Source organism: Rhinopithecus bieti, unplaced genomic scaffold (assembly GCF_001698545.2).
Source record: "Rhinopithecus bieti isolate Rb0 unplaced genomic scaffold, ASM169854v2 scaffold_7049, whole genome shotgun sequence".
NCBI lineage: Eukaryota > Metazoa > Chordata > Mammalia > Primates > Cercopithecidae > Rhinopithecus > Rhinopithecus bieti.
The window spans coordinates 105,184-129,600 of NW_016805922.1; the positions used below are offsets into that span (position 1 = coordinate 105,184).

General features: G+C 47.3%; 1 protein-coding gene across 1 annotated transcript in view; it reads left to right on the forward strand.

Annotated features, from left to right (window-relative positions):
* LHFPL4 (LHFPL tetraspan subfamily member 4) overlaps positions 1–24,152 on the forward strand; it is a 54,916-nt gene extending 30,764 nt beyond the window's left edge. The window contains exons 2-3 of the mRNA XM_017874129.1: positions 16,636–16,872; positions 20,233–24,152. Coding sequence (XP_017729618.1) covers positions 16,636–16,872; positions 20,233–20,333 — 338 coding nt within the window. The 3' untranslated portion in view covers positions 20,334–24,152. The remainder of the gene's footprint in view (positions 1–16,635; positions 16,873–20,232) is intronic.
* Positions 24,153–24,417: the final 265 nt, after the last annotated feature.

Consider the following 24,417-nt stretch of genomic DNA (forward strand, 5'->3'; position numbering starts at 1 on the left):
CTCCAGCCTGGCCCACAGAGTGAGACTCTGTCTCAAAAAAAAAAATAAGTAAATATAAAAACTTTTCATTTTCATTTTCTTTTTTATTTTTTTTCAAGACAGGGTCTTGCTCTGTCTCTCAGGCTAGAGTGCAGTCGCATGATCTTGGCTCACTGCAACCTCCGCCTCCCGGGTTCAAGAGATTCTCCTCCTGCCTCAGCCTCCCGAGTAGCTGGGACTATAGGCACCCGCCACCATGCCAGGCTAATTTTTTGTATGTTTAGTAGAGGCGGGGTTTCACCATGTTAGCCAGGATGGTCTCCATCTCCTGCCCTTGTGATCCGCCCGCCTCGGCCTCCCAAAGTGAGCCACTGCGCTCGGCCCTTTTTTTTTTTTTTTTTTTTTTTATTTTTTTAATTTTTATTTATTTATTTTATTTTTGAGACGAAGTCTTGCTCTGTCGCCCAAGCTAGAGTCCAGTGGCGCGATCTCCGCTCACTGCAGCCTCCGACTCTCCGGTTCAAGTGATTCTCCTGCCTCAGCCTCCTGAGTAGCTGGGACTACTGCCATGCAGCACCACGCCCGGGTAATTTTTGTATTTTTGGTAGAGACTCCTGACCTCGTGATCCACCTGCCTTGGCCTCCCAAGGTGCTGGGATTACAGGCATGAGCCACCGTGCCTGGCTCTTTTTCTTTTGTCTTTTTTTTTGAGACAGTCTTGCTTTGTCGCCCAGGCTGGAGTGCAGTGGCGGGATCTCGGCTCACTGCAAGCTCCGCCTCCCGAGTTCAGGCCATTCTCCTCCCTCAAACTCCCGAGTAGCTGGGACTATAGGTGCCCACTACCATGCCCGGCTAATTTTTTGTATTTTTAGTAGAGACGGGATTTCACTGTGTTGGCCAGGATGGTCTCGATTTCCTGACCTCATGATCCACCCGCCTCGGCCTCCCAAAATGCTGGGATTACAGGCGTGAGCTACCATGCCTGGCCTTTTTCTTTTTTTTTTTTGAGACAGAGTTCCTCTCCTGTTGCCCAGGTTGGAGTGCAATGGCACTATCTCAGCTCACTGCAGTCTCCACCTCCTGGGTTCAAACTATTGTCCTGCCTCAGTCTCCCGAGCAGCTGGGATTACAAGCACGTGCCACCATACATGGTTGATTTTTGTGTTTTTTGATAGAAACAAGGTTTCATCATGTTGGCCAGGCTGGTCTTGAACTCCTGGCCTTAGGTGATCTGCCCACCTTGGCCTCCCAAAGTGCTGGGATTACAGGCATGAGCCACCATGCCCAGTCAAAAACTTTTGTTTTTGTTATGCATAATTGATCTAACAGATAACAGTTTGTTTAATTAGAGCAACAATGTTTTCACTTATACACACACACACATATGCTTATTTATGCTTAAAGTGAATGAATGATAATAGTCATACATAGGATTATTCTGTTATTATAAGGTACTTGTTGGCTGGGCGTGGTGGCTCAAGCCACTGTCTGTAATCCCAGCACTTTGCGGGGCCAAGGCGGGCAGATCACAAGGTCAAGAGATTGAGACCATCCTGGCCAACATGGTGAAACCCTGTCTCTACTAAAATAATAATAATAATAATAAGGTACTTGTACTGCCTGTGAAGTGGTATAGTGTATTTGAAAATTGACTTGCATTAGTTGGAAATATATATTGCAAACTTTAGGACAATTACTTAAAAAAAATTTTAAGTATAACTGATTTTCTAAGAAAAGAGAGAAAAATGGAATCATTTAAAATGTTCAATTAAAACCACAAAAGACAGGAAAATAGTAGAAAATAAAAAAGAGATAGGGCAACAAATAGAAAATAGTAACAAATATGGTAGATGTTAATCCACCTGTATCAATAATCATTTTGAATATAATGGTCTAAATGCACCAATTAAAAGACAGAGATTATCAGGATGGATTTTTTAAAAGACTCAGTTATATGTTGTCTCTTAAGAAACCCATTTAAATATAAAGATACATATTGATTAAAAGTAAATAAATGGAGAAAGATATACCATATTAATACTAATTAAAAAAAAAAGTGGAGGCCAGGCACGGTGGCTCACACCTGTAATCCCAGCCCTTTGGGAGACCGAGGCGGGTCCTGAGCACACGAGGTCAGGACATCGAGACCATCCTGGCTAACACGGTGAAACCCTGTCTCTACTCAAAAAATAACAAAAAAATTAGCCAGGCGTGGTGGCGGGCGCCTGTGGTCCCAACTACTTGGGAGGCTGAGGCCAGAGAATGGTGTGAACCTGGGAGGCGGAGCTTGCAGTGAGCCGAGATCATGCCACTGCACTTTAGCCTGGGTGACAGAGCGAGACTCCATCTAAAAAAAAAAAAAAAGAAGTGGAAAAAAAATTTGCCAAGTGGGGTGGTGTACACCTGTAGTCCCAGCTACTCAGGAGGCTGAAGTGGGAGGATCACTTGACCCCAGGAAGTCAAAGCTGCAGTGAGCTATGATCGTGCCACTGCACTCCAGCCTGGGCAACAGATCAAAACTGTCAAAAAAAAAGAAGAAGAAGAAGAAGGACAAGGAAGTGTGAATGACTATATTAATTTAAGACAAAGCAAACTTAATGGCAAAGAAAGTTATCAAGGGTAAATAGAGTCACTACCAAATGATAAGACACAATGATCCTTAATATGAATGTGCCTAACAACAGAGCACCAAAATACGTGAGGCAAACTGATAGAAATGCAAAGAGAAATAGATGCATCTACTCTTATATTTGGAGACTTCAAGACCTCTCTATCAGAAATGGAAAAATCCAGGCAGAAAAATCAGTAAGGACATAGTTGAACTTAACAACACCATTAATTAAATGCATATAGTGGATATCTGTAAACTACTTCATTTGACAACAGCAGGATACACATTCTTCTCGAGTTCACATGGGACATTCACCAAGACAGATCACATTCTGGACCAAAAAACACACCTTAACAAATGTAAGAACCAGAAATTTTACAATATCTGCTTTCAGAACACATTGGAGTTAAAATATAAATCAATAACAGAAAGATAGCCAGAAAATACCAGAATACTTGGAGATTAAACAACACACTTCTCAATAACACATGGATCAAATAAGAAATCTCAAGATAGAGGCCGGGCATGGTGGCGCACCCCTGTAATTTCAGCACTTTGAGAGGCCGAGGCAGGCGGATCAGGAGTTCAAGACAAGTCTGGCTAACATGGTGAAACCCCACCTCTACTAAAAATACAAAAAATAACTGGGCATGGTAGCACATGCCTGTAATCCCAGCTACTCGGGAGGCTGAGACAGGAGAATTGCTTGAACTTGGGAAGCAGAGGTTGTAGCGAGCCGAGACTGCACCACTGCACTCCAGCCTGGGTGACAGAGCAAGACTTCATCTCAAAACAAACAAACCAAAAACAAAACAACGACAACAACAACAACAACAACTCAAGATAAAGTTTAAAATATTTTATTTATTTATTTATTTATTTAAATTAGTGACGGAGTCACACTATGTTGCCCAGGCTTGTGTCAAACTCCTAGGCTCAAGTGATCTTTCTGCCTCAGCCTCTCAAAGTGCAGGGGTTACAAGTGTGAGCCAGCTTATACTTAGGCTGAGGCAGAAGGATTCCTTGAGCTCAGGAATTGAGGCCAACCTGGGCACCATAGGGAGACCTCATCTATAAAGAAAAAAATTAGCCAGGCATGGTGGCCCATGCCTGTGGTCCCAACTGCTCAGAAGGATGAGGTGGAAGGATTGCTTGAGCCCAGGAGTCTGAAGCTGCAATAAGCCATGATTGTGCCACTGCACTACAACCTGCTGATGAAGCAAGATTCTATCTCAAAAAAAGAGAGAAAGAACGAGAGAGAAAGAAGAGAAACAAAAGTTAGAGCATCAGTTGCTCTAACTTTTATTTATTGTTTTATGTATTATTATTTATTATTTATTGAAAACAAGAAATCAATAAATAAAATCGACAAAACCAAAAGTTACTTTTGTGAAAAGATCAACAAAAGCAATAGTCCTCTACCCAGGTTAAGAGAGAAGTTGAGAGAGAGAGAGAGAAACTCAAATTTGTAATATCAGAAATGAACAAAGAGGCCAGGTGTGGTGGCTCATGCCTGTAATTCCAGTACTTTGGGAGGCTGAGGCGAGTGGATCACCTCAGGTCAGGAGTTGGAGATCAGCCTGGCCAATATGGTGAAACCCCATCTCTACTAAAAATATAAAAATTAGGTTGGGCACAGTGGCTCACGCCTGTAATCCCAGCACTTTGGGAGGCTGAGGTGGGCGGATTGCCTGAGGTCAGGAGTTCAAGACCAGCCTGTGCAACATGGAGAAGCCCCATCTCCACTAAAAATACAAAGATTTAGATGGGCAAGGTGGCATGCACCTGTGATCCCAGCTACTCAGAAGGCTGAGGCACAAGAATTGCTTGAACCCAAGAGGCAGAGGTTGTAGTGAGCTGACATTGTGCCACTGAACTCCAGCTTGGGCAACAGAGAAAGAGACTCTGTCTATAAATAAATAAATAAATAAATAAATAAATAAATAAACAAACAAACAAACAAAAATTAGCCAATGTGGTGATGCATGCCTGTAATCCCAGCTACTTGGGAGGCTGAGGTATGAGAATCACTTGAACCCAAGAGGTGGAGGTTGCAGTGAGCCATTGCACTCCAACCTAGGTGACAGAGTGAGACTCTGTTTCAAAGAAAAAAAAAAGGGGGGAAATGAACAAATAAACATCACTACAGATCTTGTGGACATAAAAAGGATAATAAAGAAATGTTTTTTTAAACAACTCTATGAACACAAATTTGATAACCTAGATGAAGTGAACCAATTCCTAGAAAGACAATCTGCCAAAACTCACACAAGAAGAAATAGGCAATATAAATAAACCTATATCTATTGAAGAAATTGAATTAGTAATCAATAACCTTCCAAAAGAGAAGGCACCAGGCCCTGATGGGTTCACCGGGGAATTCTACCAAACATTAAAGGAAGAAATTACAAGAATTCTCTACATTCTCTTTCAGAAAATAGGTACAGAGAGAAAACTTCCTAACTCATTTTATGAGGCCAGCATTACACTAATACTATAACCAGAGAAAGATATTACAAGGAAAAAAACCTGTAGACCAATATCTCTCATGAACATGGATACAAAATCATCAACAAAATATTAGCAAGTCAAATCAATAATCTATAAAAAGAATGGTACACCTAGACCAATTGGTATTTATTCCAAGTATGCCAACCTGGTTTAGCATTAAAAAACAATTAATGTAATCCATCACATAAACAGGCTAAGGAAGCAAAATCACATGATTTTATCAGTAGTCACAGAAAAAAAGCATTTGTTGAAATTTAACACCTATTCACAATAAAAACTCTCAGTGAACTAGGAATGGGGGAAACTTTCTCCAGTTGACAAAGAAACCTACAACAGACATTATATTTAATGGTAAGAAACTAGATGTTTTCCCACTAAGATCAGCAGGAAGGCAAGGGTATCCCCTCACCACTGCTTTTTGAAATCATGCTGGAAGTCCTTAATGCAATAAGACAAGAAAAGGAAATAAAAGGAATGCAGATTGGGAAGGAAGAAGTAAAACTATCTTTGTTTGTAGACGATATAATCATCTATGTAGAAAATCCCAGAGAATCAACCAAAAGAAAAAGAAAAAAAAAAAAACCCAACCTCTTATAGCAAGATTGCAGAATACAAGGTCAATATAGAAAGGTTAATCATTTTCCTATGTACCAGAAACGAACAAGTGGATTTTTTTTTTCTTTTTTGAGACAGAGTCTAGCTCTGTCACCCAGTCTGGAGTTCAGTGGCTCAATCATAGCTTACTGCAGCCCGGGCTCAACCAATCTTCCCACCTTAGCCTCCTGAGTAGCTGGGAACATGCCACCACACCCGGCTAAATTGTTTATTTTTTGTACAGTCAGGATCTCTCTCTGTTTCTCAGACTGGACAAAGTGGACAATATCATTCTAATTACCACCCCAAAAATGAAATATTTAGGTACAAATCTAATAAAATATGTACAAGATTTATATGAGAAAAATTACCAAACTCTAATGAAAGAAATAGAAGAAGAGCTAAAATAAAAGGAAATACATACCCATGTTCATGCATAGGAAGACTCATTATTTTCAAGATACTAGTTCTTTCCAACGTGATTTTAGATTCAATGCAATCTCAATCACAATCCTGGCAAGTTATCCTGTCCCTGTTAGCAAACTGATTTTAAAGTTTGTATGGAGAGGCAAAAGACCCAGAATAACCATATAATATTCAAGGAGAACAAAATCAGAGGACTGATATTACCCCCACTTCAAGACTTACTATAGGTTCAGGCCGGGCGCGATGGCTCAAGCCTGTAATCCCAGCACTTTGGGAGGCTGAGACGGGCGGATCACGAGGTCAGGAGATCGAGACCATCCTGGCTAATATGGTGAAACCCCGTCTCTACTAAAAAATACAAAAAATTAGCTGGGCGTGGTGGCGGGCGCCTGTAGTCCCAGCTACTCGGGAGGCTGAGGCAGGAGAATGGTGTGAACCCGAGAGGCGGAGCTTGCAGTGAGCTGAGATCCGGCCACAGCACTCCAGCCTGGGCGACAGAGCGAGACTCCATCTCAAAAAAAAAGACTTACTATAAAGCTACAGTAACTAAGACAGTATGTGGCTGGGTGCAATGGCTCACGCCTGTAATCCCAGCACTTTGAGAGGCCGAGGTGGGTGGATCGCCTGAGGTCAAGAGTTCGAGACCAGCCTAGGCAACATGGTAAAACCTCTTCTCTACTAAAATTACAAAAATTAGCCAGGCTTGGTGGTGTGTGCCTGTAGTCTCAACTGCTCAGGAGACTGAAGCAGGAGAATTGCTTGAACCTGGGAGGTAGGGGTTGCAGTGAGTCTAGATTGTGCCACCATACTCTCATCTGGGCACCACTGTACTCTAGCCTGGGCAACAGAGCGAAACTCCACCATCTCAAGGGGGAAAAAAAAAGGACAGTGTGGTACTGGTGAAAGAATGGACAAATTGATTGACAGGACAGAATGGAGAGCCCAGAAACAGACCCACATAAATATAGTCAGTTGATCTTTGACAAAGGTTCAAAGGCAACACAATGGAGAAGAGATAGTCTCTTCAACAAATGATGCTGGAACAACTGAATATCCACATGCAAAATGATAATAATAATAATAATAATAATATGGACATAGACCTTACATTCTTCAAAATGTTTCACAGACATAAATGTGAAATCTATGAAACTCATAGAAAATAATATAGGGGAAAAAAAGCTAGATTACCTTGGGTTTGGCAATGACTTTTTAGATACAACCCTGAAGGCCCAATTCATGAAAGAAAATGTTGGTAAGCTGGACTTCATTTAAGTTAAAAAGTTCTGTTGTCAGAGACACTGTCTAGAGAATGAAAAGACAAGTCACATACTGCGATAAAATATTTGCAAAAGACATATCGGCCAGGTGCCGTGGCTCACACCTATGGTCCTTGCACTTTGGGAGGCTGAGGTGGGTGGATCACTTGAGGTCAGGAGTTTGAAACTAGCCTGACCAACATGGCAAAACCCCATCTTTACTAAAAATACAAAACTTAGCCAGGTGTGGTGGCATGTGCCTGTAGTCCCAGCTACATGGGAGGCTGAGGCAGAGAACTGCTTGAACCCAGGAGGTGGAGGTTGCAGTGAGCCAAGATCTCCCCACAGCACTCCAGCCTGGGTGACAGAGAGAGACTCCCTCTAAAAAAAAAAAAAAAAAAAAAAAAAGACATATCTGTTAAAGGATTGTTATCTAAAATATACAAAGAACTCTTGAGGCTGGGTGCGGTGACTCACGCCTGTAATCCCAGCACTTTGAGAGGCCAAAGTGGTCACATCACCTGTGGTCAAGTTCGAGACCAGCCTGGCCAACATGGTGAAACCCCGTCTCTACTAAAAATACAGAAATTAGCCAGGTGTGGTGGCGCATGCCTGTAGTCCCAGTTACTTGGGAGGCTGAGGCAGGAGAATTGCTTGAACCCGGAAGGCAGAGATTGCAGTGAGCCGAGATCACACCCCTGAACTCCAGCCTGGGCAACAGAGCAAGACTCCGTTTCAAAAAAATTTAAAAAGAACTCTTAAAACTCAAAAATGAGAAAAGAAACAACCTGATTAAAATTGGGCAAAAGACCTTAACAGACACCCCAAGGAAGATATATAGATGGCATGTTAGCATATGAGGAGATGTTCCACACCATATGCATCTGGGAAATACAATTTCAAACAACAATGAGATAGCACTACATACTTATTAGAATGGCCAACATCCAGAACACTGACACCAAATGCTGGTAGGATGTGGAACAACAGAAACTCTCATTCCTTGCTAGTGGGAATGCAAAATGGTAAAGTCATTTGGAAGGCAGGTTGGCAGTTTCTTCTAAAAATAAACTTACTCTTACCATATGACCCAGCAATCATACACCTTGGTATTTACCCAAAGGAGTAAAAAACTCACGTCTACACAAAAACCTCCACATAGATATTTACATTAGCTTTATTCATAATTGCCAAAATTTGGAAGCAACCAAGATATTCTTCAGTAGGTGAGTGTATAAATAAACTGTGGTACATCCAGAATATAGAATATTATTGAGCACTAAAAAGAAATGAACTATGAAGCCATGAGGAGATATGGAGGAACCTTAAATGCATATTACTAAGTGAGAGTCCCAGTCTGAAAAGCCTACATACTGTATGATTACAATTACATGACATTCTGGAAAAAGGCAAAAGTATGGAGGTACTGAAACAATCAGTGTGGTTGCCCAGGGTTGGCAGGAGGAAGGGATGAATAGGCAGAGCACAGAGGATTTTTTTAGGGAATGAAAATACCCTGTATGATATACTACAATGGTACGTAAACGTCATTACACGTTTGTCAAAACTCATAGAACGTACAACACCAGGAGTAATCCTTAATGTGAACTATGATCTTTCGGTGATAATGTGTCAACGCTGGCTTATCTGTTGTAACAAATATGCCATGCTGGTGGGGGATGTTGATAGTGAGGAAGGCCGTGCATGTGTAGGGTCAGGGACTGGATGGGAAATCTTTGAATATTCTACTCAATTTTGCTGTGAACCTAAAAATACTCTTAAAAAAAGGCTATTTAAAAATTGATGGGATTATACTATATACAGTATTCTGTACCTTGACTGCCTTTATTTTTTAATCTTTTGTGGAGACAAGAGTCTTGCTATGCTGGTCTTGAACTTCTGGGCTCAAGTGTTCCTTCCACCTCAGCCTCCCAAAGTACTGGGATTACAGGCATGAGCCACCACTACTGACCTTCTTTTTATTTACTAATATATCTTAGAAGATTTTCCATGACAACATATACAGTTGTACCCCATTCAATCAAAGGGATTAATACTATGCCATGGCATAGATACCACCATAAGTTATATAGCCAGATGCCTCTTAGTAGACATCTGGCTATATAACTTGGTCCCTTGTTATAGATGGTGGTGCAGTGAACACCTTTGTGTTCATCCTTTGTATACAATCAAGGGTATAGCCATAGGATAAAGTTAAGTCAAGGGGTAAGTACATTTACAAGAGTGCACGTGTCACCCTCACACCCCAAAACCAGTGGAGATGTCCTCCCATTACAGTCGTTGATGGTGACCACTCAGTCTACCTTGTGGCCTTGAGAAGCAGGTATCACCAAGAGGTGACAGGACTTGCCCAATGACACACAGTTAAATGATTTTTCCCAATAAATGCACATGATACAAAATTCAAAAAGAACACAACATTATGCCAGTTAGGACTAGGTTTGACTGCATGTGAAATGAAAAACCAAAATAATTGCGATTTAATAACCCAAGGCTGGGTGCAGTGATTCACATCTGTAATCCCGGCATTTTGGGAGTCCAAGGTGGAAGGATCATTTGAGGCTGGGAGTTCGAGACCAGCCTGGGCAACATAGCAAGACCCTGTCTCTACCAAAAAAATGTTTAAATAGCTGAGCATGGTGGGAAATGCCTGTGGTCCCAGCTACTTGTGAGGCTGAGGTGGGAGGATCACCTGAGCTCAGGAGTTCAAGGGTGCAGTGAGCCATGATCCCACCATTGCACTCCAGCCTTGGTGACAGAGCAAGACCCTGTCCCTAAAATAAAATAAAATAAAATAAAATAAAATAAAAAATACCCAAGGTTATATCTTATATAAAACAAATGCCCTAGAGTGAGGCATTCCAGAGCTGGTATGGTAGCCCCTGAAGTCATTAGCAACTTTCTGCTTTCTGCTCACCACTACTGGGGTATGGCCCCTATCTTTATTGTCAGAATGCCTGCTAGATTCCTGATCATCACATCTGCATTCCAGGCAGCTGAAAGGAGAGATGGATGAAGAAAAATGGGACAAAGCATATCCGGTAGCATCCTTATAAATTTGTTCATATAAAGTTGTTTCCTTAATGCCACAAAACATATCTACGTGTATTTTGCTTAGTTATATGGTCACATCTAGCTGAAAGGGAGGTTGGAAAATGCAGTGTTTATTCTCCACAGTCAAGGTCTTAGCTAAAAATTGAGGGTTCTAAACACTAAGGAAGAAGGGATGAATAGAAATTGTAGCAAGCTGTTTGTTTCTGTCATGGTTAAATTGCAAAAAAATAAACTTACCTCCTTCCTGAGGCAGCCATTGTTAACATTTTTTGAATATCTAGAAAAAGCCCTTTGTTCAGGACTTTTTTCCCATTCTGCCAAGAGTCACCATGACCTGCTCACACTCCACCCTTACCAAATAGCCGCGCCACTTCTCATCTCTCATTTGATTCTTACAGAAGCTCTATGAAATGGGTTGGGCAAATGCCATGATCCTCATTCCATAGGGGAAGAAACTGAGGCCCAGAGGGGGAAACTGACGGCCTAAAATCGCCAAGTAGAGGATGGAGCTGAGCCTCCTGTGGAGGCAGGACAAAGCGGGGTGTGTTTCTCAAACACAGAATACATGCAAGATGCATTGGGCAGTCAGTGGCAAGCACATCGTTCCATTTCCAATTTCTTCCATAACTTTAAGGAGGAAGTTTCAGTTTGGTGCTAATGCGTCTTTAACTCCTCTCACACTTACTAATAGGTCTTTTAAACAAAGAGTAATCGGCCCTCAGGCTTAGAGCACTCAGCAGGCAAAAGTATCTAGCTAGATTCTAAGAACATTGTTTTGATTACATTACACCTATATTTTTCTGTTTATGGCAAATGATCCTGGTTTCCTTTTCTTTGAAAGTAATTTAAATTTACTTTTTAAGTAAATGCATCTAAGTTAAAAGTGAGTTTATTCAAAGAAAAACATGCAGTGAGGAACTATCTGTGCTTCAATACAGATTCCCCCATTCACCAGTTATGTGACATTTGGTGTCACTTACCACCTATGTGACACTTGGATAAGACACTTGGTGCCTCTGAGCCTCAGTTACCTCATACGTATAGTGAGGGCGGTATTTTTTCCCACCTCAGGGATTTTTTTTTTTTTTTTTCTTTTTTTGAACAGAGTCTTGCTCTGTCGCCAGGGCTGGAGTGCAGTGGTGCGATCTTGGTCACTGCATAGGCTCCCACCTCCCGGGGTTTCGGCATTCTCCTCTCCTCAGCCTCCCGAGTAGCTGGGCTACAGGGTGTCCACCACCATGCCTGGGCTAATTTTTTTGTATTTTTAGTAAGACGGTGGGTTTCACCGTGTTAGCCAGGATGGTCTCGATCTCACTGACCTCGTGATCCGCCCACTTGGCCTCCCAAAGGCTGAATTACAGGCGTGAGCCACCACGCCTGGCGAATTTTAAAATTAATTATAGGATTAAATGAGATAATGGATGTCAAGAGCTTAGCACCCCGGCACATAGTTAAGCACTCAACACTTTATTTATTTATTTATTTATTTATTTATTTATTTATTTATTTATTTATTTTTGAGAGGGAGTCTTGCTCTGTCACCCAGGCTGGAGTGCAGTGGCGCAATCTCGGCTCACTGCAACCTCCACCTCCTGGATTCAAGCAATTCTCCTGCCTCAGTCTCCTGAGTAGCTGGGATTACAGGCATGCGCCACCACACCCAGCTAATTTTGTATTTTAGTAGAGATGGGGTTTCACCATGTTGACCAGGCTGGTCTCGAACTCCTGACCTCAGGTGATCTACCCGCCTTGGCCTCCCAGAGTGCTGGGATTACATGTATGAGCTATCGCGCCCGGTCACTCAACACTATTTTTAACAATATTATCACAATATTTTCATCTTAATTTTGTCATAACACCTCCTGGCTGCTCGGAGCAGAGAAAGTCAGTAGGACTGTGGGGTAGGTAGCTGGATAGAGATACCCCATCCTAGAGCCTCTGCCCTACACCAGTGGTTTTCAGCCAGGGATAATCCCCTACACTGGGGACTTTTTTTTTAAAAAACTGTGTCTCACTCTGTTACCTAGGCTGTAGTGCAGTGGTGCAACCTTGGCTCACTGCAGCCTTGATCTTCCAGCTCCCACCTCAGCCTCCTGAGGATTTGGGACTACAAGTGCATGCCACCATGCCCAGCTAATTTTTGCATTTTTTTGTAGATATAGGTTTTCACCATGTTGCCCCAAAGTGCTGGACTACAGGCATGAGCCACCCATGCCCAACTGACATTTTTTAATCAGCATGACTGGGGTTGGTGGTACCCCTGGCATCTGGTGGGTAGAGGCCAGGGACGAAGCTAGCATCCCACAATGCGTTGGTTGACCCCTACTGTGAAGAATCATCTAGCTTGAATGTCAAAAGTATTGGGGCTGAGAAACCTCGCGCCGTCCTACACCCGTGTATGCGCCTAGCAGCAGCTCGCTCTTCAGCCAGCTCATTATTCCAAAAGAGACTTGAGCTTGGAATCCAAAAGCCTCGGCCTCAGTTTCCTCATCTAGCAAATGGGAATGCTGAACCCTGCCTTATCTGCAGTCATTCTATCTCCTGATGGTTGGCCCTCTTGGGCACTTCCCAGGCCTAGGCTATCTCTACTGGTCCCTTCCTATCTTTCCCCCAGGTGCAAGGAAACCCATCTAATTGGCTTTTCATTTGTTTGACTTCTGATATTCCCATTGCCAGAGTGGCCTCTGGGGCCCCACAGTCACCATCTGAAACCCTGCACTGTGAGTGCCCCAGCCATCTCTGAGTAGCCCTGTTATTGTGGGTGGCAGCTGCTAGTCTTTTTCCTTTGAAGCACACCTTGACATGCGTAACTTTTCTATTTGTGTGTTGACTTGTTGGCTGTATTCCTCCCCACACGCCTCCGCCCTGAAGACAGACACCAAGCCTGCTGTCCCCGGCACACTGCACAGTGCCTGGCACATAGTGGGCATGCAGGAATGTGTTTGTGGGATCTATGAGGCGAGAGGCAAAAAGAGCGGATAAGATGAGGGGATCGATATAGAGAATGGAGAAAAGGGAGAAAAGAAATAGAGAGGAGGAGGAAGTTCAATGAATGTTAAATGCTGAGAGATCTAAATAAAGGGGAAAGCGGGCGGGGCGGGGGTCCAGACTGAGACTTGAGCTCAAGGTAGACAAGCCAGAGAGAGAGAGAGAAAGGGATGGGAAGAAAGATGAAAAGGGCGGGGAAGAGAAAGGAATGGAGACACAGAACGAAAGAGAGAGACAGAGGCAGAAAGAAGGTGCAGGTGGAAAGCAAAAGGAAGAAAACCTCCCCGAGGCCTCAGTGCTCAGATTGCGGAGGGGAGGAAGACCACCCGCAGGAGCCTGCAAGGCGCGGCTGGGAGCGCCCGGATGCAGACGCGGTTTCCATGGAGACGAGAATGCTCCCGGCGGGAGCCACCGACTGCTGCGGGACTCGCGCCTCTGGCACCTTGGGAGTGGACAGTCAGAGAGGAGGCGAAGGGACGGTGTGGGTTTGCCATCTCTTCTGGCTCTTTCCCACTCCTGCCTCTTGCTGGAGATTTAGAGCCCGGAAATAGGGAGGCAGGAGCGCACCAGCCTGGAAAAGGGCCCTGGTGACTCCGAGGGCGGGGGAAGGACTGGGGCTGAGACCACTCCCCGCCCTGCCCCATTCCCTTCCTTGGTGTTTGACCCTCCTTTCCTTTCAGATAGGGTCCTGGAGGGTCTGGCAAAGTGCAGCGCTATGTGGAGAGATGATGACCAGGCCTTCTCCACAGGCCCCTCTTCCTCCTCCTGCCCTGTTAATGCTGGAGCACCAGGGCTCAGTCCTAAGCCTTCTGTTCGGTTTCCACCATGTCCAGTCCTCGGGATTTAAGTACCTACAAGTGCCCATAGTTCCCAAATTTGCATGTCCAGTTCTGGCTTTCTCCTGAACTCTGGCCTGTTCAAAGTTGCTAGTTGGTTAACTCATCCAGCTTGTTCCCACCACAGGGCTTTGCTTTTGCCATTCCCCTTGGCTGGAACTCTTTTCCCAGCCCTTAGGTGGTGAGTTCCACTGGACTGGATAATTGGTTTGGAGGAGGAGCATTGGTGGGGGGAGGAGCCCTGCTGCAGTGCCTGTTGGACCACAGTATTGTGGGGGGAGCCTGCATCTGGAAGAGGAGCACGTGTTGGGAGAGGGGGAGGATTGGCTGGAATCTGGCAGGGCCACGATGGGGAGGAGGGCCCACTCCGTTGGAAGCCAGAAGAGGCTGGAGCCTGGGAGCATTCCCTCCACAGTAGATGTGGGAGGGAGCTGGCACAGCCAAGGGCCCCTTCCCACCCTGGGGACTATATGGGCCAGGTGGACAGTGGGCAGAGCTGACCATTACCCCCACTTTGCATCGCTGTCATCTAAAACCCAGGCTAAGCATTCCGTGGGCCTGGTGCAGGCTCAAGGTCCCCACGGTTCCAAACAGAGCTCTATGGAACCTTTGGGTCTCAGACACAGTAACCCAAATGCTGGCAGGACTGGCAGTACGAGGGCCCCATCAAGCCGGTGACACAAAGCTGGTGGAGGGGAAGACCCCATCTCCACAGTGGCCTGCTGAATCCAGGGGTTCTGACTGCCCTGTGACGCAGTAGGTGCCACTCTCCAAGCCAGTCAGTGTTACCAGAGGAACGCAATGTGCTCATTAGCTCAGGCGTGGGTCTCATCCACTAGGCTAAGTGCTGGCCAAGGGCCCACCCGGGCTGGGACTGGGACAGGTGGGTTGCTAAATCCAAAGCAGGTGGATGCTAGCTAGGGAACCATTGCCAAGGCCCTTCTGAGCCTGCCCCTTCTCTTCCTCTTTGCCTTTGTCCCCTTCACCTGAAACCAACTCTCCACATTACTTTCTTATTTGTGTAATTATTACTTTGGGCATCATGTTTTGATAACAGCCAAGATTTAACCAGAACTTACTGTGCCAGGTACTTTACATTTTGCTGCCTTTCATAATCTTTACAACCATTTGAGGATGCCATTATTATTCCCATTGTACATATGAGGAAACTGAGGCTTAAAGGTGAAGGAACTTGCTCAGTGTGGCACTTCTAGAAAATAGCTGAGCCAGGATTTGAGACCCAGCCTTTTTAATCACTTTGCTATTACGTACCTCTCCCCACACTACGTTGCAAGCTCCATGAAGCTAAAATCCAAGTCTCCCTACCCCCTAGGCCTGGTCTAGTGCCTGGCATATGGCAGGCCCTGGATAAATGCTACCTGAGTGTCTGGCACTGTGCTAAGTGTCTTACACGCATTACTTCATTTAATCCTCCTAATCACCCTGTGAGGTAAGTACAAGGATATTGACTGAAACAGGCCTATTCAGGTTCAGCGGCATCCCCCAAGGTCATACAGCCAAATTAGGGGAAGAACTAGGCTAAGTCCTATCATTGGCACTTCATAGTCTGTGCTCTTACCAAAGTGCTCAACTGCGTGAATGAACGTGTATTCCAGCATCGTGAATAAAAGGAAAATGGTGCCCAATAAACATTTGATGAGTGAAGGACAAGAATTTTAAAAATAGCAATGAGGGCGGGCATGGTGGCTCACTCCTATAATCCCAACATGTTGGGAGGCTGAGGTGGCAGATCACTTGAGGTCAGGAGTTCGAGACCAGACTGGCCAACGTGGTGAAACCTCATCTCTACTAAAAATATAAAAATGAGCCAGGCATGGTGGGAGGCACCTGTAGTCTCAGTTACTCAGGAGGCTGAGGCAGAACTGCTTGAGCTGGGAGGTGGAGGTTACAGTAAGCAGAGATCACGCCATTGCACTCCAGCCTGGGCGACAGAGCGAGACTCTGCCTCAATAAATAAGTAAATAAATAAATAAATAAAAAAGAGGATGGAAGAGATGGGAGAGGGAGTTGGTCCCGATGCTAGAGGAAGTTGAAGGAGGTAGCTGTGGGTGGCTATGTTCTCATATTCCCAGAAGGCTACCTGGAGGAGTTGATCTGATGGGGAAGGGAGAGGGTGTTGCAGGTTCCAGAAAGTTTCTGCTACCCGTCCTAGACCTCTTTCTCCCTCTCTTTTCCCTGCCCCTGCCCTCTCTCCCTCTCTGGAAGTGGGTAACAAGCACGTGGTTGGATTGACTTGCCCGCAATAGGGTGGGGCCCAGACTGTGGACACTAGGGAGTAATGATCTTTTCTCTTCCTTCCTGACCGTGGTGGTGGGCCCGGTGCTCTGCCCCTCAGCTCTGTGCCTCGTCCTGGGCTGCATGATCTTTCCTGACGGCTGGGACGCTGAGACCATCCGGGACATGTGCGGGGCCAAGACAGGGAAGTACTCCCTGGGGGACTGTTCAGTGCGCTGGGCATACATCCTGGCCATCATCGGCATCCTCAACGCCCTCATCCTCTCCTTCCTCGCCTTTGTGCTGGGCAACCGGCAAACAGACCTGCTGCAAGAGGAGCTCAAGCCAGAGAACAAAGGCGAGTGTGCTGTGGGCTGGGGGGCAGTGGCGGGAGCCAGTCCTGCTCCTGGGAGGCAGGATAATTTCAAATAAAAGGAGTAAAAGGGTTGGTTGCATGAATTGGAAACCCCGGCTGGGCGTGGTGGCTCACGCCTGTAATCCCAGCACTTCGGGAAGCCAAGGCAGGTAGATCGCTTGAGCCCAGGAGTTCAAGAGCAGCCTGGCCAACATGGTGAAATCCCGTCCCTAAAAAAATACAAAAACTAGCTGGGTGTGGTGGCGAGCACCTGTGGTCCCGGCTACTCAGGAGGCTGAGGTGGGAGGATGACCTGAGCCTGGGAAGGTTGAGGCTGCAGTGAGCTGTGATTGTGCCACTGCACTCCAGCCTAGATGACAGAGAAAGAGGCTATCTCGGAAAAAAAAAAAAAGAAAAGAAAGAAAGAAAGGAAAAAAGAAACCCGACGGACAGTACAACCACCTTTAAAATGATTCGATGTTCTCCCTCAGATCTGATCATTTGCCTATGACCCAGCAGACCCACCTCGGGTACAAACCCATGAGAAGCATGCAAGGGCGCTGGTGGCTGCAGCTTCACTGTAGCAAACAACTATAAACAGTCGAATGGCCATGGACAGGGCTGGATAAATACATGTGGCATGTTCACATCACAGAGCAGCTCACAGCTGTGAAAATGTCACACTTCAGTTATATGTACCATCATGGACGTATCTCAGCAATATAATATTGAGAGAGGGGAAATAAAAACAAGTTTCAGAAGATGACAGAGTGATATATTTATTGAGCTCGAAACTAAGCAAAACTAAGCAATGTATTGTTTAAACACACATGTATTTGTGGCAGTATTTTTTTTTTTTTTTGAGACGAAGTCTCACTCTGTCACCCAGGCTGGAGTGTAGTGGCACGATCTCAGCTCCCTGCAAGCTCTGCCTCCCAGGTTCACGCCAGTCTCCTGCCTCAGCCTCCCAAGTAGCTGGGACTACAGGCGCCCGCCACCATGCCCAGCTAATTTTTTGTATTTTTAGTAGAGATGGGGTTTCATCGTGTTAGCCAGGATGGTCTCCATCTTCTGACCTCACGATCTGCCCGCCTCAGCCTCGGAAAGTGTTGGGATTACAGGAGTGAGCCACCGCGCCCGGCTGTGGCAGTATTTTTCTTAAAAAAGCAAAGAAATAATAAATATGAAAGGTAGGATGACGGTCATCTGTGGTTATGATGGAAGGGGAGGAAGTCAAGTATATGAGATGGAGCATGGAGGTATATGCAAATTACGGGTAGAGTTAGAATCCTTTTTTCTTTTTTTTTGTCTTGAGACAGAGTCTTGGGCTCGCTACAACCTCCAGCTCCCGGGTTCAAGTGATCCTCGTGCCTCAGCCTCTTGCTCTTGAGTACCTGGGATTACAGGCATGTGCCACCATACCTGGCTAACTGTTGTATTTTTAGTAGAGGCGGGGTTTCACCATGATGGCCAGGCTGGTCTTGAACTCCTGGCCTCAAGTGATCTGCCTGCCTCAGCCTCCCAAACTGTTGAGATTATAGGCATGAGCCACCACACCCGGCTGAGTTATAGTTATTGAATGGTGAGCTCATAAGTGCTTACTATTGTATTTTTTTTAAGAGATTGGGGGGGTCTTACTCTGTTGCTGACTGGAGTGCAGTGGTGCAATCATAGTTCACTGTAGCCTCAAACTCCTGGGCTTAAGCGATTCTCCTGCCTCAGCCTCCTAAGTGGCTGGGACTACAGGCATGCGCCATCACGCCTGACTAATTTTTGTATTTTTTGTAGAGACGAGGTTTCCCCATGTTGCCCAGGCTGGTCTTGAACTCCTGGCTTCAAGCAATCCTTCCGCCTTGGCCTCCCAAAGTGCTGAGATTACAGGTGTGAGCCACCTTACCTGGCACATTGTATGCTTTATAATTAGTGTATTGCATATAAACTTTCATATACATCAAATGGCATTAAAATACAATAAAGAAAAAAGGCCACATTCAGAGAACTCCAGAGCTCCAGTAACTTGCCCAAAGTCACTTAAGTGGTGAAGGCAGAATCTGAAACCAAGTCCAAGTCCAAAGCCCAAGCTCTTCCCCCCGTCATGCTGCCTGTCTCAACCTGGTGAGGCCAGAGATTTCCTGCACGGCTTTGGGAGCTCTCCTGGGAAGCTGATCTGCTAACCTGTACTCAGAGGCAGGTTCTAAATAACTGATGCAATCCCTCAGACCCCGGGATTTCTGTGGTCTTGGTGTGAAGTCAAGGCCTGCCCTCTGGCGGCAGCTTCTAGAAGTGCAAGACTAAGACAGATCTGGCCTTTCTCAAGGAGTGTGAGGATGTGACTGATGTGAAGTGGGCCCCCTCAGTATTCCTCTCCTCCCTTCCCAAAGCCCCTTAACAACTCAGTGTTAAAAATCGATGTAAAGGAGCCCCAGTTTTCCTCCCTTCAGTGTCCAGGGAACCTCCGTCCCTCACTGGGAGTTCAAGATGAGTGAGCCTACCACTTCAGTTTTAACCCAAAGACCTCCGAGCCAAGAGCCATGGCGCGCACCTGTGGTCCCAGCTACAGGCTGAGGCAGGAGGATCGCTTGAGCCCACAAGTTCAAGCCCAGCCTGGGCGATGTAACAAAACCCAGTTTCTATTAAAAGGAAATATATACTTATTTATTTATTTATTTATTTATTTATTTATTTATTTATTTTTAAAGAAGACCCCTGGAACCAAAGAAAAAAATAAATAAATAAATTGCTTCAATTTCCAGCATATTCTATGACCAAACACTGCCAAGTCCTTGGCTGTCATTATTTGTCTCTTTTTGACCCTTCGGAGTTACCCTGTGAGGTAGGCTATGATCCTTATTTTGCAGATGAGAAAACTGGGGCTCAGAGAGATTAAATGGCTTGCTCAAGGCCATCCTGCTGGTCAGGTGAGGCTGGGATTTCAGCCCTTGTGCAGTTGGCCCCTCTGACCTTTTTAAGTTAGTTTGTTTGTTTTAAGATGGAGTTTCACACTTTTTGCCCAAGCTGGAGTGCAGTGGTGCAATTTTGGCTCACTGTAATCTCTGCCTCCTGGGTTCAAGCAATTCTCCTGCCTCAGCCTCCTTAGTAGCTGGAATTACAGGCATGCACCACCATGCCAGGCTAATTTTTTAATTTTTGGTAGAGACAGGGTTTTGCCATGTTGATCAGGCTGGTCTTGAACTCCTGACCTCAAGTGATCCATCCGCCTCAGCCTCCCAAAGTGCTGGGATTACAAGGCGTGAACCACTGCGCCCGGCCCCTCTACTCACTTTTGCCCTGGGGAATGTGTAAGGAAAGCCCAAATGCCCAGGCAGCCTCTGATTTCTCTAATTCTCTCTCTCTCTCTCTTAGATTTTGTGGGCTCTACAGTAAGCTCCGTGTTGCGGCCCGGGGGTGATGTCTCCGGATGGGGAGTCCTTCCCTGCCCCGTGGCTCACTCACAGGGACCCTGAAAGGCCAGGATCACAGCCCAGGAATTGGCCTGACCTCAGCTTGTCCTGCCTCCTGCCCTCTCGTCACTCCATTCAAGCTCTGAGGGAAGACCCTGATCTCAGACTCACTTCTCACCAACTACCCTGCGAGCTCCAGGCTTTGAGGAGAGGACAGCCTGGATGTGGCCTGGGGGAGAGGAGAGGCCCTCCAGACCTTGGGAGGGTCTAATTCTTGCTCCTCCCTAAATTTGACCTAAGGGAGCCTGCATCTACCCAGGCCCTTGGGCTTCTCCTCTCTTCTCTAGACTGGCCTGGAGGTCCCTGCAGATCCCCAGGGAGAGCAGAGCTATAGTTCCAGCTCCCCAGGCCCCCTCAGTCTGGAGGGCTGCCACCTGGCGTATCCACACCTCTTCTGGTCCCTGCCTCCTCAAGAAATTTATTCTAGATACTGCCCCAGGGTGGGCTGGACTCTTTCCTACTTTTTTTTTTTTTTGGCTGATGTTGGTTCCACCACATCTGCCACAAAGCTCCAGGTGCCACCAGTCTCCCCTGGGACCTCCTCTGCCCCATTCCAGCCTGCTCCCAGCTCACGCAGAGGGAGAGCTGCACCGAGGGACTGCACAGGGCCTTGCTGTCAGCTGCAGACCGGTTCCCTGATCAGCCCAGAGTCAGAAAAGACCTTCAGGCTCTGGAGGCAGCTGGAGGGGGCAAGTGGCCTCGGCAGTTGGAACTTAGAAGCTGCTCAGCCCGGGCTGGCCTTGCCTCCTCTTCCTTTCTGCTGGAACATCTCACTGACGACTCAGCCCTTGACCTTGGCCTGTTTTGCCCAGGCCTCCTCTCTGCTGGGATGTCTCACCAATGACTGGACCCTTGACCCTGGCCTGTTTTGTACAGCACAGACTTCTTGGCCCTGTTGTCAGGGTTGGGGGGTATGGAGGGGACCCCAGAGGTGGGGAGTTGGGGGATGCACTACCCCTTCTGCCCCTTTTCATGCCCTCCACACCCCAGGCATCTACCAAGGGCAGAGACTGTCTTGTCTCTTTGATACTTTTCTGCATAACTTGAACTTGCAGGTCATCTCTGAACAGGGTACCCCTGTCCCCTCTCCTAGGCCTCGTTACCCTGTCCCAGCCTCTTTGTCCTCCTGGCCCACCTCTCGCCTTGCGATATGCCCAGGGTCTGCACCTATGGGCAGTGCTTGGAGCCGAGGCATGAGTGTATGTGTATGTGAGTGAAATGTGTGTGCGTGTGTGTGCGTGTGTGTGAGAGTGTGTGTGTGTTGGGGGGCAGGTGAGAAGTTTCTCCCCCCTCCTCCCACTGTGGGAGCAACTCCCTTCCCCTTGGCAGGGAGCAGGTGAGGGAGACTCCTGGTATGTTTTGAACACCCCTCATTCCCCTATGGGTCTGGCGGCAGAGCCATCTCGCCCGGGGAGCCTCCCTGCCCTGGGGCCTGGAGAGCTCCCCTCAGCACTAGTTGCTGGTGCAGACCAGCTTCCTCCAGCGCCCCCTCCTCGCAGCCTGGACCCGCAGGGAAGGGGCAGCGCCCTGCAGGATGCTGGGGGAAGCCGCCTTGGACCTCGGAGGAGGGGAGAGGGTCGCTTGAGCTCCATGTGTTTGCCAACCTTGTGTTCATTTCCACAAGACTTGGACCTGAGAGGGTTTCCAAGACAGACCCTAGAAGTCCCCTGCCTCCCCACTCTGGACCCTAGCTGGAATCAGATGCTGGGGCCTGGTGGGTTCCTGCCACGTGTAACTTACCAAGTCCCAACCCCATTCCTCCATTTCTCCTGGGCAAACGCCTCCCCGCAGTGCTCTGGTCCCAGCGCTGGGCTCCCCTTCCCCCGCAGCGCCTTCCTGGGCAGTCCAGTCGGCCTAGGATAGAGGTGCTGCGGGACAGAGGGTCCAGGTTAAATGCGGGAGGGTGTGGGAGCCCCGTGGGAGGGAGTGGGGGTAGGAGGGAGTTCCTCAAATATGCAAACCAAAGCCCGGCATTGGAGGGGAAGAGCAGAGCTAGGAGAGAGTGAGGGGAGGGGCGGAGCAAGCGACTGGGAATGGAGGAAGACACGGGTGCGGAGAGGAGGGGTGCAGAGACAGGGAGATGAGAGACGACTGGAGAAGGAGCGAGGGGGACGGAGAGGCACAGAGAGAGATAGCTCGAGGAGAAGAGATAGAGAGAGACGGGGCAGAGGCTGAGAGAGATGAGAGACCAGCTGAGAGGCTGCCCGAGAGCTTGGGGTGGGGGAGGGGAAATGGACGGAAAGGCGGAAAAAGGACTCGGGAGCGGGGAAGAGGTAAATGGATATGTGGGTTAGGGGGCAAGAATGGGATGCAGAGGAGGGAGAGGAGGATGAAGGAGTCAGGATGTGGGGCAGTGGGGAGCGGGTTTCTGTCTGGGCACTGGGTGAGGGGAGAGCTTGTTCCCTCAAGGACGCCTGCTACCAGGTGTCCTTGCTACACCTTGTTCCCCAAGGACACCCACCAAACCTGTGCCCTGGTGAGGGGGTTAGAACTGACCCCTCAGCGGCTGGAGGCCGGGGGCACAGGTAGCCAAGGCCACATCCTTTTGGGGAGGACTGGAGTGAAGGAAGCCACTTCAGAGGGCAGAGGGGGCCCAGCTGACTTAGGAGTGGGTCAGCGCTGGGTGGAGAAGAGGGAGGCTAGTTCCCTGGTGGGGTAGCCTGGCAACATTCCCATGCCACCGCACCTGGCCAGCTGCCATCTTGGCAGAGCCCGGGAGAGATGCACCAGGGAGTCTGGGGTCAGGAAGGCAGAGTTGTGTGGGCTGAAGTCTGTGGGAACCCCAGGGTGACACAGGCAAGGGGTAGAAGTCAGAGTGGGGACCAAACCATAGAACGGGGCCCTGGGTTCTACAGACCTGTGGATGGGGTGGGTGGCAGGTGCTCCAGTGGGGGGCCCCAGGTGAGGCCCTGATGGCTCTCCTGGGGCAGTAAAGACATCATGGGAAGAGGGCTTTGTGGTTTGCCTCTGCTATGGTCAGGCAATCTGGCTTTAGCCTTCAGGAGGAGATAAGCAGAGGAGATCAGTGCCTGTTTCTGACCCCAGGAGGGCCTTTTTGGGCTCCAACCTAGAGCCTTCTGGCTTCAGGTCCCAAGAGAAGTACCCCCCTAACTGTGACCGGATCAGGGGTCTACCACTGCCCGATTTTCTCTGCCTGATCTGAGGACTCAGGAGAGGCCACGGCAGCCACAGCCTAGGGGTGTTCAGTCCCTGGCCCACAGCGCTGGTCAGTTGAGTCCTTCTGGGAATTGGGGCTATGAAAATTTTCAGCTTTGGGGACAGGTACCCATGGAGGAAAACTTTCCTGAGGGGGTGAGGACCAAAGAATCAAGATCCTTTTCAAGGCCTGCGATAGCCAAGATGATGAGAACTTTTAGATAAGACTGTGGGGAGAGTCCCTGGCCTTTTGAGCGTCCCGCTTGGGCACGCGGGGAATAACCCTTCTCCAGCTTCCAGTGTGAACTGAGAAAGGGAAATCCTGCCTTTGGAGAAGCTGGGATCTTCCCAGCACCAGAAACTTCTGCAGGCCCCTGCCTGGCTCACGGCTAACCTTTGGGTGGGACTGGAGTTTCCTGAACAGGGAACAAGGGAGCCTTCCGCAGAGCTCTGACAGGCAGGCCTCTGAGGGCCTGTGCTGTGTGCTGTTAGGATAGCTTGGTGTTGTCTACACCCCATTAGTAAGTTCTGTCTGAGTGTGTCCTCACTGTTCATTGTCTAATTTGGTAACATTTATTTTGGTCCTGACCCCTTCTGCTGCTGCTGGGTTTGAGCTTCAGTGCAGGTGGAATGACATTCAAATAAAGAAACACTTTCTATCACCCATGCTGGCTGCTACTTCTCTGAGTCACTGGGATCAAGAGGGGTAAGATTCCAACCCCATGGATCAGGTTTGGCTGGTATTAACAGAGCCCTACTACTGTGGCTTAACAAGATAGTTTATTTTACCATCACATTAAAAAAAAAAAAAAAAAAAAAGCCTGGAGATGGGTAGATCATGGCTGATATGGCTTTCAGTGTTATCCAGAACCTAGGCTCCTATCTTTCTGCACTGCCATTTTCTTTTCTTTTCTTTTTTTTTTTTTTTTTT